Source organism: Hemicordylus capensis, chromosome 4 (genome assembly GCF_027244095.1).
Source record: "Hemicordylus capensis ecotype Gifberg chromosome 4, rHemCap1.1.pri, whole genome shotgun sequence".
NCBI lineage: Eukaryota > Metazoa > Chordata > Lepidosauria > Squamata > Cordylidae > Hemicordylus > Hemicordylus capensis.
This window is the reverse complement of record NC_069660.1, coordinates 279,862,312-279,881,638: the sequence shown is the minus strand read 5'-3', so window position 1 is coordinate 279,881,638 and position 19,327 is coordinate 279,862,312. Positions and strand designations below refer to the sequence as shown.

The 19,327-nt window shown below is 44.8% G+C and overlaps 1 protein-coding gene across 5 annotated transcripts in view; it reads right to left on the bottom strand.

Annotated features, from left to right (window-relative positions):
- LOC128323551 (Y+L amino acid transporter 2-like) overlaps nt 1-19,327 on the bottom strand; it is a 56,797-nt gene that overhangs the window by 24,480 nt on the left and 12,990 nt on the right. For 4 of the 5 annotated variants that reach the window (XM_053246882.1, XM_053246880.1, XM_053246881.1 and 1 more), the window contains one exon: nt 3,349-3,870. In XM_053246882.1, the coding sequence (XP_053102857.1) occupies nt 3,349-3,853 (505 nt within the window). In that variant the 5' untranslated portion in view covers nt 3,854-3,870. Of the gene's footprint in view, nt 1-3,348; nt 3,871-7,877; nt 8,424-19,327 lie in introns of those variants that run through there. The other variant, XM_053246883.1, reaches the window with a different exon arrangement.

Below are 19,327 nucleotides of genomic sequence, written 5' to 3'. Positions count from 1 at the left end.
CTTGGTTGCCAGATTCCTGAGGCTACTCCATTTGGACTCGCCAGGTTTTGTTCTGCCTCAGGCTGTCTTGCCTCTTCTCCCCACTGTATTAACCCAGAAGGCAAGAATTTTTAAAATGAATAGCTGGGAATTGTTCTGTGTTGGCCAAGCGAAAGCTGTTAATGAGGGGTCTCACACTGTGACACCCCCCCGCCAGCACCTGTTGCACTCTAATGCTCCATCTTCCTCAGTCACATTGGCCAGTAGCCAGGGATGATGGCTACAGGGATGATGGCCAACATCTGCAGGAGGGGTGCAGTTTGAGAATCCTGCTACTAAAGAGAGCTTTTAAGTGATTGGTATGAGTGCAGAACAAATAATCTGAAACTGGGGAGAAAATACTGCCCCCACTCCACTTGTTTTACCATATCAACCCAGTAAGAATGAAGTCAAGACAAGCTCAGTTGTTTAGTGCCCTCTAGTGTTCAGACACAAAGCTGGAGTTTTCTGTGAAATATCTTGGCTTCTGGGAATAAGCAGCATACTGGGCATTGGGGATGACATATACAGGTACTTCAATTGCTTACAAGCACAATATAAGACAGACCATTTGGTGAAAATGCTGCACCATACCTATATTTCCTGGTATGAGATTAGGGGTAACAGAAACTCTAGCAAAAGCTAACTGATAAATCTGCATTTAAGGCTCAACAATAAAAAATGATTGCTCATTTAAAAAAAAGAAAATTGTTGTTTCTGTAGCACCCAGTAAACAGAGAGTGGAACTTGGTTTTGAGAGACCTGAAAAGTCCACAGAGAGATAACCCAGAGCCAAACTTAATCTTGGGGCCCTCCTCCTGTGCTATCAATATTAACCAATATCTTGGGGGGCCCTCAGTCTTGGGGCCCCCAGAGCAATTTGCCTCCTTTGCCCTCCTTGCTGCACCCCTAGACCAGGGTTCAACTACTTGCTTTGTTGAACCGAGGCCACAAAACATGGATGTGGCCTTTAGCAAGATACTTCCCCTCAGCCTTGCTTTTTGCAAAATGTATAAGGGCCTATCCGCACAGTCGGGCCTGGCTTTTTGAAGGGTTCCATTCTGATTGCACATATGGAGTCCATGCACATACATTTTTTTATACCCAAAGGGTCTGCTCAAACAACATACTGGATATATACAGTGGTCCCTCGACTTACGAACTACTCGACATAAGTATTTTTCAAGTTACAAACGGCAGTTTTAGATCCGGTTTTAGATGCGGTTTTTTCGACTTACAAATTTTTAGATGGGGTTTCCTCGACTTACGAATTTTACATGCGGTTTCCTTGACTTGCCTGCCTGTTTACTGCCTGTTTATTCTTGAAAAGAAATGTTCCTGTGCAGTTTGCAAGCCTTACTGGGGGTCTGGGTCTTTTTTCTAGGCTCCGGAACGCATTAATCCGTTCCCAATGCATTCCTATGGGAAACCGCTTTTCGACTTATGAACTTTTCGACTTACAAATGTGCATTCGGAATGGATTAATTTTGTAAGTAGAGGGACCACTGTATAGGTCAATGATGAAGCTTGCTGCTGTGATCTCATTCAACACACACCAGTAAGTCAATCTACTTAGGTTGTGTAAAAATGACTAAATTTTTCTTTGATATAAACCCTATTCACAATTATGTTCAACACTCATCGGTACAGATCTGTACAAAGGTACAGGTATTCACACATTATGTTGAACACAGGTAGAGGAGCACACTTCCTGTCTTATCTGTACCATGCATTTGAGGGGCCAGGTTCCCTTTTAAAATGAACCCAAATGCAATCACTCACACCAAAGCAAAAACATAGTATCTGAATAGGGCAGCAGTTACAATATGCTGGACCTGTGTTCAATGTAACATGTGAATAACTGTACCTGTACTTAAAGTGAGAATAGGGTTTGTAGCTGTGTACATTGTACACAGACTGTATGTGCATTGAACAGAATGTGTGACCAGTGCAAAGGATGAGCATGTGAGCAGTTGGGCTGTGTATACATTCTATTTCCTTCCCTCCAATAAGACCACAAATATTGACTTGCTAGATCAGTGGAAAGTTTTAATATTAGCTAATACAGCTAATACTTTTGGAAGCTCACAAGCAGGATATGAAGGTGATAGTGATCCCTGCTGTTTAAATCCAATATTTGTTTGACAGAGGTACACTGCTTCTGGAGAAAAGTAAAAGGAATAGCAGAACCCTACAGCCAGTCATACTGTTGGATCACTTAGCCTGAATTCCCTACAATAATTTTCTCTAGGTTCTTAAGCAGGGGCAGATTAATCTTTTTGCCGTCCATAGGCAGCCAAAGATTTGCTGCCCCAGGGACAAGAGTTAAGGGAGTTTGGTGGGGATGGAAACTTAATTCTTTGTTTTACCTTTTAAAAGGCCGCTATGTGGCAGCAGAGGCTCTGCCCGCCTCCTAAACCATTACAGGAGGTGAGGTCAGGCACTGGAGAACGGCGGCAAAATAGGTCTTCACTTAAGCCCAGTTTAATTGCAAATGATACAGAGCGGGTGATTTCTGGCCTCTGCGCATGCGCGCGTGTGCACAGAGGCCTGAAATTGCCCGCTCTGTGTCATTTGCGAGTTAGCCGGGCTCAAGTGAGGATCTATTTCTCCACCATCTCTGCACCTGACTCCAGTGCCCAACCTCACCTCCTATAATGGTTTAGGAGGCGGGCAGAGCCTCTGCCGCTACATACTAGCATTTTTAAAGGTTAAAAAAAAAGCAAGTTTCACTCTATCCCAAGATGCCACTCCCCAAGATTTGCTGCCGTAGGCAGTTGCCTATACTGCCTATGAGGTAATCCGCCATTGTTCCTAAGCAAGAGTCTTTCTTTCTTTCTTTCTTTCTTTCTTTCTTTCTTTCTTTCTTTCTTTCTTTCTTTCTCTCCCTCTCTCCCTCTAGGGATGTGCATGAACCCAGCTTCATGCACAGCTTCAGAGCCACTGGGAGACGGGGGCAAGTGGGATCTTTCAAAAGGAGGAGAGCCGGTCCTTACCTGTTCCCCGCCGCCCCATGCAGCTTCCTGCTGTGTGAGCGCTCCTCTCAAGAACTCAAGAGCGGCGCCAGCACACAAATTGCTCTTAATGGTCCTCGGTTCGTGCACATCCCTACCTCTCTCTTCCCATCTCTGCCATACTACCAATTACTGAAATACTTTTATCTTTCAATTATTGCATCCTCTTGCAAAGTCGGTTGATCTAACCAGTTTTCTCTCACTGATACAATGGCACCAGCCTCACCTTTTCTCTCCCCACCTTTCCCATCGCCTGCGTTCTGAACCTTTGCAATCAGATTAAATAGTTGCATCAACAGACTGCCATTTTACTTACAGATGCAAGCAGCCGCAATCAACCTAACTGCTCCGTAGGGTGGTTCACAGAATGGAAATATTGGTTGAACAATATAATTAGCAAAAGTGATGGCTATGACAGCCTGAGTTGTTGGCTCAATAATGAGCAAGGAAGACCATAGTCTGATAAAGGCTATAAAGCCTCCAAAGGCTTCGAGGATATAGGCATAGCTTGCTCCTGATTTAATAATGGATGTTCCCAGTTCCGCATAACACAATGCTCCAAACAATGAAAAAATCCCACCAAGGGCCCAGAGAAGGAGGGCGAGTCCGTAAGAGCCACTGTACATCAAAACACCCTTGGGGGACACAAATATCCCAGAGCCAATCATGTTCCCTACTATTAAAGAGATGCCATTAAGCAAGGTGATCTCTTGTTTCATCTGCATTTTTTCCTTCTTGTTCTCTGCCACCGTGTCCAGTTCATGTAATCCATTCTTGGGTATGTTCTTTTTATTGCAACATGTCCTCCAAGGGCCTGTCATCTTCAGTTAATCATTACCTGAAAATGAGGAGAAAGAATGTTTTGTCTGCAAGGGGGGAAAAACAGCACAGTCACAAAGAACAGAAGTGGAAAGAGACAACTAAGAACCACTTTGTAGCTGCTTTAACAGCTCTCTGCAGGGCTGCTCAATTTTGGCCCTCCTGCAGATGCTGCCCTACACCTCCCATAATTCCTGGCTATGGGCCACTGTGGCTGGGGATTATGGGAGTTGTAGTCCAAAAACAGCTGGAGGGTTGGAGTTCAGCAGCCCTGGCTTACTGAATGGTGGCTACAGCCATGTGGGGAGGTGATAATTTATGAACCTCTGGCCACACAGTATCCAGTGGTGGTAATACAGAGTTCATCAGAGGCTACATACAGTACAACTGGTTTTCCATGCAGTCATTACTGTCACACTATGAGCAGCTGCTGTGAGGTTCTTGGAAGTCTGTTTTCACCCTGAGAATTGCTGGAGATGCAGCTCCTGATGGCATTGACTCTTAGCACCAGCAACCCTATTGACCACTGGGGCAGGGATACTGAGCAAGGGAATCCCCTCTTCGATTATGCTTTCTTTACTCTTCTTCCCCTTTGATATGTAGGGATGTGCACGGACCGTGGAGGCGCAGTCCGATGCCAGGGTGTGTGTGTCTCCCTTTAAGGGCAGAGAGGGTTGTACTTACCCCTCCCACTGCTTTCCCCCCTCCAGCGCTCCATTTTTCAGTGAAATTTTCGGGGCGGCAGTGTTCCTCCCTGCCGCCCCGCCCCCTTCTTGACTGGTAAAAGCGGAAGTCTTCTGCGCATGCGCCCGCCACTGCCGCGCGTGTGCCCACCGCACAGTGTGCGCACGCAACATGTGACGTGCGTAGTGGGCACATGCGCCAAAGTTACTTCTGCTTTTACCGGTCAACAAGGGGGCAGGGGTGGCAGGGAGGAATGCTGCCGCCCTGAAAAATTTGCTGGGAAATGGAGTACTGGAGGGGGAAAAGCGGCATGAGGGGTAAGTACAACCCCCTGCCCTTAAAGCGAGACACACACACCCCCGGCGTCGGACCGCTGGATCAGGCCACTTGTGAACCGGTTCGCAGGCCTCTTACATGGCCTGCGTACCGGTTCATGCACATCACTATTGTTATGCTGATAGTCTCCGGTTTCATTCTCTTGCCTGGAGAGACTTCACACTTCCCCACTTCCTGTATGTAGCTAGCAGCAAGGCATGTAGGTCTTATCTATCTCCCTGATAGATTTCCTGAATAAACTACTTTATTTTGAATGTTAACTCCATGTCTCCAGACAATATAAGTGCTCACCTATACACTTCTGCTACAGCTGGAGTAGATAAAGTAATCTCCTCTCCAAGCTCTCTAACAAGAATGAGCTAAACCAATAGCTACCTTCTAGACCCCTGCTAAGTAAAGAGGCACCTTGCAAAGTAGGGATTCTCTTGTATTTAGCAGTGGGAGAGTGCTATCCAACTCCTGCACAGCATCAGTGGTTGTTGCTGGTGATTACTTTGTGTTTCTTTTTGGACTGGATTGTGACTGGGGACAGGAAAGCAACTTTATTGTTTGTTTTTCTATGTAAAACACTTTTACTTTTGTTGAAAAGCAGAATAAAAATATTGTGTAGTCGTAGTAGTCATAGATTCAGAGTCAATAGAAGACTGCCTCTGAAATGTAGCAGCACAAGTACTTAGAACCCAACTGTAGCAATAAAGTAGCTGTTTACTATGGCTATGCAGGGGCCAACTTATCAGCCCCATATCAGTCATTCTCACATCATATTAACAACGCAGGGGGTGGTCAGAACTGCATCAAGCCAATAATACCGTATTTACCCAAACCAAAGACAACTCTGAATTTAAGATGACCCCCCTTCCACCCAAAAGTAAATATTAAATACAGGTTATACCTGCATTTACTCGAAAGGAACATAACTCTGAATTTGAATTTAAGACCACATCCTGATTTCTAATATCAAAAAACTCAGGGGGGAAACTAGTTTTGGATTCAGGCAAATACAGTAGTTACTGGCTTCGTGCTTTGGAATGGGGTGGGGTGGGGGCCTGCCTGTCTTTATTTTATTTTTATTTATTTATTTATTTATTTTCCTTTTCGACAGCAGCATCATATCAGAATGCTGCCTTTTTTTAACCTGGTGCCGCCCTAGAATGTATCAGGAAAGGAGTTCAATTCATGATATTGCAACTTTCCCAAAACTACATTACTGGGATAAAAATGGCTGCGCCCTGTAGTTACAGGGAGCAGCCATATTTCCCCCCAGTGGTGCACCGGGAAAGGGATGCAACATCATGACATTGTTTCTTTCCTGGTGTATTCTAGGGCAAGATTGGAAGGGGAAGGCAGCGGTTTCAAATGCTGCCTCTGTGGGTGACCACAAGACAGCTGATTCCTTTGCAGTAGCCAGCTCTTCGTTTAAAAAACCCGTATAGGAAGGATAGTAGGTAGCCTCAAAGTCTTGGGGTGGGGATTGCAAAAGTCAGGTGGGGGCAGGATATATGGTCTTTTTAAAACAATTTGCAGCCTGGGGCAAATTTTGGGGGTGTCAATTACAGCTCATTGCACCCTGTAGTTATGACCCTGAGTATAGGCATTGTCAGAATATTAAGCATGAAAGTGAGTACATCCACGAAAAATGACTGGATTGCAGTTAAAAGACTGGGTAGGTCCCTTAAAAGTACAGCTCATCTAAAACTGAGATCGCTAGCAAGTAGTAATCCTAGACTAGTGGAATATGTGGCTCATGCAGACTGGGCAGAAAACAGAACAGATCATAAATCCACAAGTGGATACCAGTTCTTTTATGGAGGTGGAGCAATTAGTTGGTGCAGTTGAAAGCAAAAACACTGTTGCTATTTTGTCTGTGGGAGGGAATATGTGTCAGCTACTCAGGCTGATCAGGAAATAGCATGGATACACAAACCGTTGCAAGATTTTGGGGCTGATGAACTAAAACCAACTGAATTGTTTGAGGACAATCAAAGCTGTACTTAGATCTCACAAATGGAGAAGACAAAATCCAGAATAAAGCATATTGAGACAAAATACCATTATGTACGTGATGGACAAGAAAAGTGTCTTGAGGAATTGAAATATGCCCAATAGAGAAGATGTTAGCAGATGTACTCACGAAGCAGGGGTGTAACTACTATTAGGCAAGGGGAGGCGGCTGCCTGGGGGCCCCCACGCCTCGAGGGGCCCCCCAGAGGCAAGTCACATGTGAAGTGTGTGTGTGTGTGTGTGTATCAGCGAGGGGCCCATTTTAAAATTTTGTCTCTGGGCCCACTCCAGCCTTGTTACGCCCCTGTCACGAAGCCATTGCCAAGATATAATTTTCTTGCATTGTGAGAGATGATGGAGAGCTGTTGATCGGTGCTTGAGCAATGAGGAGCGTTAGAAGTGAAAATTCTAAAGCAGGGTTTCTTAACCTTGAGCCCCCAGATGTTGTTGGACTACAACTCCCAGAATCCCCAGACATGGCCTTCGTGGCTGGGGATTCTGGGAGTTGTAGTCCAACATCTGGGGGCCCAAGGTTAAGAAACCCTGCTCTAAAGCACTGCAGTAACCAATTCTGGCCACTAGAGGCATGCTGAGATGTTAATGGATATGTTTTGGTCAGAGTCAGTTAGAATTGTTCCGTTGTTGGCTAGTGCCTGTTTGTGTACATTGTTCAATGACTTTCTCTCAGTAAATGGTGTTTAGTTTCTTAATAAATCATTAATTGTTTTTTGAACTCAGCCTAGTGTCTTCAAATAATCTCTTGGGCTAAACCTCTTTACCACCAGAGCATACACGCACTGCTGTGTGAGGAAGTTAATGTTTCTTCTCACACCCCTCAACAAGTCTTATCTGCTTTTTTATCATTTATTTTTCCCAATCACGGTGTTGCTCATTCAGATTATTAGAGGCATCAGCATCTGCAACATATTTTCTGGACTTCTTCTGCCACAACCCATCAATTAACTTACAGATGGACAGTCAACCAGCTAACTACCTCAAGCTCACCATATCAAAAGAACTGTGTTTTATAGCGGCTTCCCTCATATCAACAAAGACATCTTATATAGATTTAACTAAAGGTTTCTTCAGCAACAACTCCATTTCCTCCTCTTCTTTCTCCATTTTTCTTTCTTAATGTCTGGGAGAGAGTTCTCTCTCTGTATTTGAATGAAATGCCCTTCAGCACCCGCCTTCACCACTCAAGGAGAGGAGCTGCTCTATGGTGTGAAGACACAGCGGTTTGAAGCTTGGAACAGAAGCCAATACAAAGCAGGCAGTGAGCTGAGCTCAAGGTTATTCATTTTATATGCTTCTATTAGTTTCATTATCTTTATGAGCTGCCCCAAGCATGCACACGGGATACACATATTTTAAATAAATAATAAATAGGGAGACTTGAGGGCCACTAGGTGTAATGTGGAGTAGTTCAGGCATGACTACATACGCCTGAACTACTACAACTCCCACCATCCTTTTGGCCACTGTGGACTACAACTCCCACCATCCTTTTGCCCATTGTGGCTGGGGATGATGTGAGTTGTAGTCAAACGACACCTGGGGAGGAGACCCTGGAGTAGTGGAGTTGAAGCAGCACCTACTTTTTTTTTTTTGCTTTCACTTAAGCTGTACTTGAAAATACAAATAAAAAAAGCAAATACACCAAGAAGCACCATGTCTCTAGTATACACTCACCCAAAGGAAACCAAGCCCTAGTAATGCTGCCCCTGAAACCCCTCATGTGCAGGGAAGTGAGGAACACATAATAATACTTAGAGCCATTTCTCACGATCCCGTGAGCGGGCTTGAAGGTGGGTGGTGGGGAAGGCTGCAGGAGCTTACCTTCCCCATAAATGATCTAGAAGAGTTGCTGGGCATGGGGATTGCACCCCAGACAAGCTGTTGCTCACCCAGGCACCACGGAAGTTAGGGGGCTGAGACATGTTAAAAGAGCCCCTGGTGGCGCAGTGGTAAAACTGCCGCCCTGTAACCAGAAGGTTGCAAGTTCGATCCTGACCAGGGGCTCAAAGTTGACTCAGCCTTCCATCCTTCCGAGGTCGGTAAAATGAGTACCCAGAATGTTGGGGGGCAATATGCTAAAATCATTGTAAACCACTTAGAGAGCTTCCAGCTATAGAGCGGTATATAAATGTAAGTGCTATTGCTATTGCTATGTTGTCCTGGCCCCCAGAAATCCCACAATGCACTGTGCAAGTCTGCAGTGCCTTCTGGGGATCCCCCCATCAGCGGCTGGGAGCCCACTCCTGTGTCGTTGCCAGCTGGGAGCGGCTGGCGATGCCACATGAGCAGTTAGCCCGGGTTAAAGGCATGCTTGTGCCCTTAACCTCAGCTAACTGGTGGGCTCCCTAAGGGGTTTGCCATCGAAGCACTGCTGGGAGCCACGTAGCACCCGGCCGTACTCACAGGCAGCCAAGCCCGGGCTTAGCTGCCCTAGCCTGGTCTTGTTGCTCATGAGAACAGCCTCTTTATGTAATAGAGGTCTTTCCCTGATGCTATGGAATGGAGGGATATGGAGATGGGAAGGAGTTTTCTCCCTTGTTGCTTGAAGAAGAGTTGGGGAGAGCAAGGATACAACTGCTTATGTTTGGGGAAAATAAGGGGAAGGGCATGTGTGTCCGCAGGATGCTGTCAGTGGGGAGGGGGCGGGCGCGGGCGCAAAGCCAGGAATCCAATACCCTCCTCCTTGGAAATAGGCCCCATTAAATTCAATGGGAACTGGCTCAATCTGGGGTGGGGAAAAGCCTCCTCTTGTTCCCCGCTTCAGACACCCATGGGGAAGGGGTATTATCAGAAAATGGAAAACAAAACAAAAATAAAACAAAAAAGAAACCACGAAAGGAGCCGAAATTTCACTGTGCAGAATAAAAAGCACAATGCAAAGGACTATTTTTATTCTTCAAGAAACCCCTGCTTCTGATTCAGGAACAAACAGCGGACTTGCCTCTCTGTGTTTCTTATGCTTCAGGTATATACACACCCATTGCTCCTAGACAGAGAAGGGGTTCGATGGGCTCTGGTTCGAAACTTACTGTAAAACTGATTAATTGTTCACTGTTATTACTAGGCGCCTCCGCAGTAATGGATAAGCCATGTGGTTTAGCTATTACCTTCCTTGTCTACTGGATAATATATATATATAGCAAGTTGGCTCTGGACACTTTGTTCTGAGAACAGTGTATGTGGCCAAGTTAAAGCAAATGTCTGTCCGTGCATACACACACACACACACACACACACACACACACACACACCTGCCATATGGAAAAGAGGACAGGTCTCCTGAATTCTGTACCTTTAGGAGATGCCTAGAACCAGGAATTTCAGCAGGTGCAGCTTATTATGCAGGGGGGAATTAAAAGCTGCCCCTGCTGAAATTCTCTCTTCTGTTTATCTCTTAAAGGTACAGGAGCTCTACACACACACAATCATAAACACCTCTTACAACAACCTTCCCATTAGTTGCGGGGGGGGGTCACCTCCTCCAAAGCCCTATGCAAACATTATGTTGTACAATTGTGTGCACATATGTTCATTTTGTGTGTGTGTGAATGACTATACATGCAAACTCCTCTAACAGAAGTCCCTTCTTCCCATTAATGGGAGGGGGGGTCACCTTCTCCAAAGCCCTATTCAGACATTACGTTGCACATTTGTGTACACACATGTACATATTTTTTGTGTGAGTGACTACACATGCATTCATTTTAAAAGTGAAGCTAGGTACAGCCTCCCCTCTCCCGCCAAATACAATAGAAAGTATGTATGCTACTATATGTGAGTTGAACACATGTGAATAACTGTAGATGTGTATGGATCTGTGCACGCATGTACACAGACTGTACATGAACAGGACTCAAGTCAAGCCTTGATGGTTATCTTCTTAAAAACGATCAAGAGAGATCTCCAGGTATCAACTTCATTCAGCCAACTCTCTGCTTTCTTTCTGCTTCTGTCTTCCAAATTGCTGTTTCTGTGCACACGTACACACACACACACACACACACACACTCACACACTTCTTTAAAACAATCAAGAGAGATCTCCAGGTATCAACTTCCAGAGGAAATTGTTTTTGATCCAGGAACCAGGAGACCACCTCCTAACAATTAACTCCCATAAAGAGATAAGGGAGAGCTATTCACACCTTGAGTTGCACATGTATACACGTGTCTGTATACACATACTGTACATATTGTTGTGCATGCATTCATTCTGAAAGTAAATCTGGGGACTGGGCTCCTCAAATGCAAAGTATAGCTTGTCTGTTCTGCTGTATGTGTGTTGAACACAGAGCCTTTTTTAATACTCTGAGAGGCCAAGGGGCAGAATGTTCATTTAAGTTCAAATGAACATTCAGCCCCCAGACCTCTCAGAGTCTTAAAAAGGCCTTGTGTTCAACACATGTACAGCATAACACACAAGCTTCGCTGTCAACCATTGTACATAATGGCTGCACTGTTGAGCAGTTCCACTGGCTGTTTTTTGCCTTTGTGAAATGGCACAAATGTTACATTCTACTGACCACATAACAGTGTGCAGCAGGTTATCCACTGCACCCTGTGTCAATATAATAACCAAAAATACTGAAATAACTCTTGATCCTGGGGTTATATTTCAACTGATCTGTTTTACTGCCTTGAATGAAAAGCATTGATCATATCATTTCAAATACTGAACCATACTTGGATGGGGCCCTTTCTATGTGCGGGGTCCCAGGACAATCGCTCCCCTTAAAAAGGCCCTGGTTGAATATCATATGTGAATAACTGTATGCAAGTACAGATCAACAAGGAGTTGGTTAGGCTAATAGTTTATTGGACCTGTGCTCCTTGTGTGATAATGACATGTGCACACTGTGAGTGCACACAGAGGCGCCCTTACCACTGGACTTCCAGGCCAAAGTCCAGGGCCTCCACACACCCCGGGGACCCCCAAATCCTCTTTAGTCTGCCCTGGCTGGTGTGGTCACGCTGCACTGGCTAAGCGTGAGTGTGACCTCTGCTTTAGAGACAGAGTGGGGAGTGGGGAAATATGTGGGATGGGGATATATTAAGTTGTGTGTTGAAACGTTTCTGCTAATACCAGCGTGGTGTAGTGGTTAGAGTGCTGGACTAGGACTGGGGAGACCCGAGTTCAAATCCCCATTCAGCCATGAAACTAGCTGGGTGACTCTGGGCCTGTCACTTCTCTCTCAGCCTAACCTACTTCACAGGGTTGTTGTGAGGAGAAACTCAAGTATGTAGTACACCGCTCTGGGCTCCTTGGAGGAAGAGCGGGATATAAATGTAATAAAATAATAATAATAATAATAATAATAATAGTAGTAATAATAATGCAGATTTTCATAAATATACCTGTTTTATATTCTTACATTCTTGTGAGTTCAATTGCTCTTTGTGCCCTCAAGAACCCATGTGTTAAAAATACTGCATGTGTCATGGTGTGTATGTGTGTGTGTGTGTGTGTGTGTGTGTGTGTGTGTGTGTGTAGGGGGATGATGCTTAACTTGCGGCAGAGGCGGGAAGCTCCAAAGGGCGGCCTTTAGGTCCAGGCTCCAAAATTACCTAGGTGCACCTCTGAGTACACATGTCCTTCTCTGCTCCCAAGTGTGCTGGGATGCAGTTCTTCAATCCTGTGGTGGTGTGGTTCATCCAAACCACGCATCTACATTAGTTATAAATACTACATTAACATAGTTTGAAGAATGTGTAGAGGGGCAGTTTGAATTAACTGCTCCCCACATGAATACAGAATGGCACCCTGGCACATTGAGAGGGGGAAAGACATGCATCACAAGTCTAGATCTGGGCACATATTATACACAGATCTTAGGCTGTGATTATCAGAAGGCTTGCAAACAGGAACAAGTGTTTTATATATATTTATATATATATATATATATATATATATATATATATATATATATATATATATATAAACCCTGACCAATTGCAAAATCAGATTTGCCCTGTTGCACTCCCTATTTTGAACTTTTAAAAAAACTTCTTCAGACACAATAGTTTGAAAAAAATGCATCTGCTCTTTTTGTAGGAAATCCTGTGTGGTAAAATGAAGCTTATTCTTGTAGTCTCCTTTCTGGATGTTGTCCCAAAGTCCTTTGAGACCAAAGGAAGTCCTGCAATTAACCTTTATAAGGTTTCCACTTGTGATATGAAAAAGTGTGAAAGGACATTTAGTTGCACAAATCATGCCATTAAAGCCCTCAGGGATCATTGCCTTCTTACTGAAGGAATACAAACAAGCCTAGGGAGGATAATTCAAATTAGTAAATCTTTGACAGTGCAACCTCATTTGCCCAGGTTTCCTGGAGAACACCCAAAAGGGATAGCAGTGTCAGATACATTGGGAGCAATGTGACCTGCTGCCACAAGGTTACATTGTCATGGTTGAAAGATACTGGCCCACACCCAGACTAATGAGTCACTGATGCTGTGAATGACGCACTGGGACTACAGGGAGAGGGGCGATTTTAATCAACCTCTTCTTTCCTCTGAAGCCCACTGTGACTCTTTAAAATATGTCCCTGAGGGCTGTATGTCCCTTGCAGACATATTTTCAGGAGTCACAGTAGGCTCCCAAGGTAGGGTTGCCATCTTGGGTCTTTTGAACGGGATTTTAGACTATTTTTAATCCCCTCCAACTATTTTCTTATTGGAGGGGGTAACTGGGGTCCTAGCCATGCTGCCATAATTTGCCTGCTTGCCTCCTCCTGCCTGCTTTACACTTTTCTTCTCAGCTACTGACTGCTGTCTGGCAGCAGCAGAGGAAGAAAAGGGTTAACAAGTTGTTCTAGTAAGAACTAATCTGCCTACTTTCCTTTCACTGTCCCTGCAACTAGACTAAATTTGGTCCAAATCGGTTAGGCAGTACACGTTAGCCCACTTACACCTCAAACATTCATGTGTCCACCATCTTGAACTGGGGTGGATGGCATCATCACAAACTATTCCACTGAGCCGTCCCTATGTGTTCCTACAGCTGTAGCAAATTTGGTTCAAATTGGTTAGACGGTCGACAAGTTAGTTCACTTGTGCCTCAAACATTTTAATTAGAGCCCACCATCTTGAATTAGGCTGGATGGCATTATCTATAACATTGAGGTGTCCCTACAACTGTACCCAATTTGGTTCATATTGGTCTAGGCACTGCAAAGTGGAAAGGGTCCCCCCACTCTCTTTCACACACACACACACACACACACACACACACACACACACACACACTGCCGGCTGCTCTCATAAGCCTATTGGAAAGTAGTCTAAGAACCCTTATCTGTTTGTTTTGTGTGTGTGATTTCTGCCCCTCACTTAGACGCCCCTCACTTAGACGATGTCATGGGCTTGCGATGATCTCTAAACTGCGCATGTGCTCCTCGCTGTTGATAAAGGACACTGGCCCGAATGGACAGGCCCAGTGTTGCTCTGGTCCCCACTGCCACTGAGGGAGGGAGGAGAAGGACTACTTCACACACACACACACACACACACACACACACACACACACACACACACCCGCAGCCATCCCTCGGCTGTGGGAAGAATGTTAAAAATGAAAAAACAAACGGACAGTGGAAGTGTGACAGGGCGTGGGGTGGCTGCCGGAGGCCCCCAGCCATTTGGCGGCCGCCCTGGGCTGGAGCAGGTCCCTAAGGTCTGGGGGTTAAAGCGCCTCTCTCAAAAACAAACCCCTAGCCAGCCAGAAATCAAACCCTAGAAAAGACTTGCACTAACAAACTTACCTTGTCCTTTCCCCTTGTTTTCTTGTTGATTTAGTCGCTTGCTTTCTTCTTTAGGAAATAAAACAAGTGTTTGCTGACTCCCCTGTCTGAGCCCACCCTCAGCATACACTTTCTTGAGGAAATTAGTTAGTACATAATTATTAAAAAGCACCAAAAATAAAGAGAGAGAGAAAAGAAGAAACGGTCTAGCAAAACTGATCTCTTTTTGTTTTCTCTTTCTGCTGTTGGGTTTACCACGTGGAAGCTGCTGGGTTTGAAAATATTAGGCTGTTTACTAGCTCTGATTTGGTCTGTAGTCCCCACCTTCTTCTTCTTCTTGTGCCTTTGCCATTATTATTATTTGTTAGAAATATCTATATGCTTCTTTTTTAGCAACAAAGTTCTCAAAATAGCTCCCATATCAAAAGATATGAGCACAGTGGTTCTTTACCCCCAGATGGTTCTTAGTAACTATTTTATTTTGCTCTGCGCTTGAAACAGTAGCTCATCTTTTAAATATTGAGGCTATTCTCATGCACAGTGGAAACTGGGCTAAGGGAGCACAGCCTGGTTTCCAATGTGTGTGAGAACCATCGGGAGCCACATGGCTCCCAGTGGTGGTGCTGTGGCAAACTCTCTTGGGTAGCCTACTACTTAACCCGGGTTTCAGGAGCAAGAGTGCCTGAAAAGCGGGTTGGAGGATTGTGCATCGCTATGGCACAGCTCTGTGCTGACTCACGTGTAAACCCCCAACAGGGAAGCTACAACAAGCCTCCCAGCACTGAGAAGCTCCCCCAAATGCCCTCACACTTGCGTGACTTCTGGGGGCCAGGAGGCCCCCAAACCCTGCCGCCTCAACTAGCTCTGTGACAGAGCCGGTAATCATCTGGGCAGCCAACCAGGGCTGCCTGATTGTCTGTGGAGAGAGCGGATCAAACCCTGTCAATCATGGAACAACTGCACTGGTTGCCGATATGTTTCCGAGTGAAATAGAAAGTGCTGGTGGTTATTTATAAAGCCCTTAACGGCTTGGGTCCAGGGTACTTATGAGAGTCCCTTCTCTCCTCACAGACCCCGTTATTGTCTTTTTCAGGATTGGAGTGAATGTAGCTAAAGCCTACAAGTCACATAAATATGCATAGGAACATACGAAGCTGCCCTATACTGAGTCAGAACATTGGTCCATCTAGCTCAGTGTTGTCTTCACTCATTGGTAGCAACTCTCCCAGTCTGAGAGAAACTCCTGCCTGAAACCCTGGAGATCTAACTGGAGATGCTGTTAGGGAGTGGACCTGAGACCTTTTTGCAGGCAGAAGAGATGCTCTTCCACTGAGCTACAAGAAGAGTATCATAGAGTGCTCACAAGTAATCTCCCATTCAAATGGAGACCAGGGCAGACCCCCCACCCCTTACAAATGAAATTCAATGCGCCATTTGTCCCAATGGGATTCTGTGATCTGAACTGTAGAGAGGGGGGCAGATTTAATGGCTTCCATTTCCCCCCCTTTACAAATGCACCAGATTTGTTCAAATATGCAAAATATGCATATATTATACCATATGCAAATCTTAATGCTAAATGGAGATTTTTTTGGGGAGACTTTTTTTGGTTTCGGATTTCAACTATTTTTGCATCTGGACCTGGCAACCCTATTCAGAGGGAAGGAGAGATAGATGAAAATTGACTTTCCAGATATCCAAAAGGCTATATGTTAATAATTATCATACTGATGTGGTATACTTTTTGGTTTGGCTTTTCTGCTTTTTGAACATGCAGTCTTAGCAAAGCACCATTCTAGAAATGTCCTAAAGGTGTCTAGTCGACCATTTGCTCTAAGAAATTATACTCCAAAGATCAGAACCTTCAGAGAAAGGTGTTAAAAAAAGAAAGAAATTACATCTATATCACAAAGATTATAATGTGTCACATGTAGAACATGAGTGGAAAGGGTTGTACTGATGGTCCTTGTTATTCACATGGTTTCGGTTCCTGCCAATTTCTGCAGAAAATTTAACTGTGAATAAAGAAACCTTAACCCTTTGGTGATTGGGGAGGTGAGGTTCCTAAGCACACTGAAGTGTGCCAAAAATCATAAGAAAAAGTGGGGGTGGGGGGAGAGCAGAAACAAGCACAGTACCTTGCTCTCCAGCAATGCCCACAAAACTTCCAAATCCTCCAATCTTTGTTCCTTTTTGAGGGTTTGTTTTTTAAAGAAAAGAGCCACAAAATGGATCAGCACTACAACATGGCGGCAGGAATTGATGTCAGAAGTCATTTTCCAGCCACTCAAGAACCACGGGTAGGCAAAAACAACCCTATTTTCACCCTGCAAATAAAGAAACTGGGACCGTGAGTAATGAGGGCCACCTGTACCAATGTAGTAGTCCCTGTGTGCAAGTGACAATATCGACTTCGACATCGTCAGCCCACTAATGAGGCAACTATTTCAGGCTGTAGATTGGCCAACTCTGCTGGCCCACTGCCTCCTCAAACCTGACTTGGTAGCAGCACTACCACTCTACTCCTGATTCTCTATTTCCAACTCCGACATTTTAAAAAAAGTCACAGAGGAAGGGCAGAGAAGGAAGCATGAAGGAGGAAAGTAGGAGGAGAATACCAGAGTGAGGACATGCGAGGTGGCACACTGTGCCATCTCAGGTGCCAAGCAAGCTTGGGCTGGCCCTATACTTCTATTTATAGCATTTGACGATATGGGCTTTCCCATTATGACAGTGGGTCAGTTTGACATGGTAAATAGCAGCTCTGATTGCAGTCCCTTTTTATGTTCTCCATGGAAAGCCAATGTGTGAGGGAGGTACGTGAGAGCACACCGGCTAGCCATGTCCCCGCCTGACCTACAGGCAAGTTACACCCTCTGGCCATCTGGGCATGCACAACTTGCTTGCTTCTCTCCAAAGGTAAACACTGAATGTGCCCAGGCTTTCTCCGCCCATCTGAGTACTCAACTTAGGAGGAGCTGGTCTCGTGGTTGCAAGCATGAATTGTCCTCTTTGCTAAGCAGGGTCTGCCTTGGTTGCATTTGAATAGGAGACTACATGTGAGCCCTCTAAAAAATTCCCCTTAGGGGGTGGGGGGCCACTCTGGGAAGAACATCTGCACGCTTATATGCAGAAGGTTCCACGTTCCCTCCCTGGCAGCATCTCCAAGATAGGGCTGAGAGAGATTCCTGCCTGCAACCTTGGAGAAGCTGCTGCCAGTCTGTGTATACTGAGCTAGAGGGACCAATGGTCTGACTCAGTATATGGCAGCTTCCTCTGTCTTTGCAGATGGCCGCTGGCAGTGTGTGGTAGCTGGCACAACAGCATGGGAGGCTAAGGCTAGCTGGCACATTCCTGTTTGCCTCCCCTCATGTGTTGGGTAAGGGTTTCCACCGAGAGGATGACAGCATACATCCAAACAAGATGCCTGCTACACAGAGCCTGAAGTGGCAAATCACTTTGGGGCACTTTCCTACATCAAAATCTATCAGCCAGGCCTATTTATGTTTGGGGAAGCGCAGTATTATTTCTCTTGGCTTATTTCATTGGTTATTGTTAAAATTCCAGTCTTCTGGAAAAACTAAGATGTAGTTGTTTTTTGAGCATATTGCAAATTTGCATTTCACTATTACAGGCTCTTCTGATTTCATGACAGGACGTTTAGCTGATGTTTGCCTGCCTCCCATCTTAACCCCTCCCCCCCACACACAGTTCTAGGAGTGTTCATTTCACACTCAACTGAGGGGTAGCCTTCTGAGTAAAAGGATGGTGGTGGGGAAACCTAGCTTTCCCGAGCAAGGAAATCGAGATGCTAATAAAAGGAATTCCTTATAAGGTTGTAGAGAATGCCTGATGATGACGGCCCACATATTATTGTACTGTAATTTTTACAGAGACATCTGCTGTAAACATACGTTATATATTTAAAACTGATTTTCCAGAGAACTCAGATTCTTTTTACATTCAATATCTTTGAGCTGACCAGAATGATAAAATTTCAAATGTAGGTAGGTTTTGCCTGACTGCATTTAAAGTACAGCAAGAGATTATGACACAATCATGAGTCATTTGATAGATTGTATACTTCAGTAGGCACAGACGTCATGTATGGCTTATTTACTGTCTAGGATACAGTATTTGTGTTATTCATTGAAGAACTTTACTCATACTGTGGTTCATCCACTGAATATATTTACCTATGTTATATAACATTTTGAATTTGTGTTTTTAGATTGTTTGTACCTTGTTTTGTATATTTTTCTTTTCTGATCAGTGACAGTAATAAAGAAATCTGAATCTGCCTCATTATTTCAAACCTTCCTGCACAACCTCGGTAATCACAGTAACCAGGTACAAAAGGAGGACAGAATTTCTGTATCATTAAATATTAGATAATGACAGCTTGGTCTTCTCTTTGTTTGGTAGAATGCTCACTCAGAGGCCAGAAGGCCAGTCTCTGAACATGGTGTTAATGGCTCTGAAGGATCCTGAATGGGGGAAGCCATAACAGGCTGGTAAAAATGCTATGATGGAAAGGGTTGCTATCAATCTGTAAGGTGACTCATCCCCTCCCCATAATCCTAGCATGAGTGTAAAGAGAGAACAAAAGCAGAAGCTGGGAAACAGGTAGCTATTATCAAGCAGACATATGCCCACGATCGCCCAAAAGCGGGCTAAGGGAGCCCAGCCTGCTTTGGGG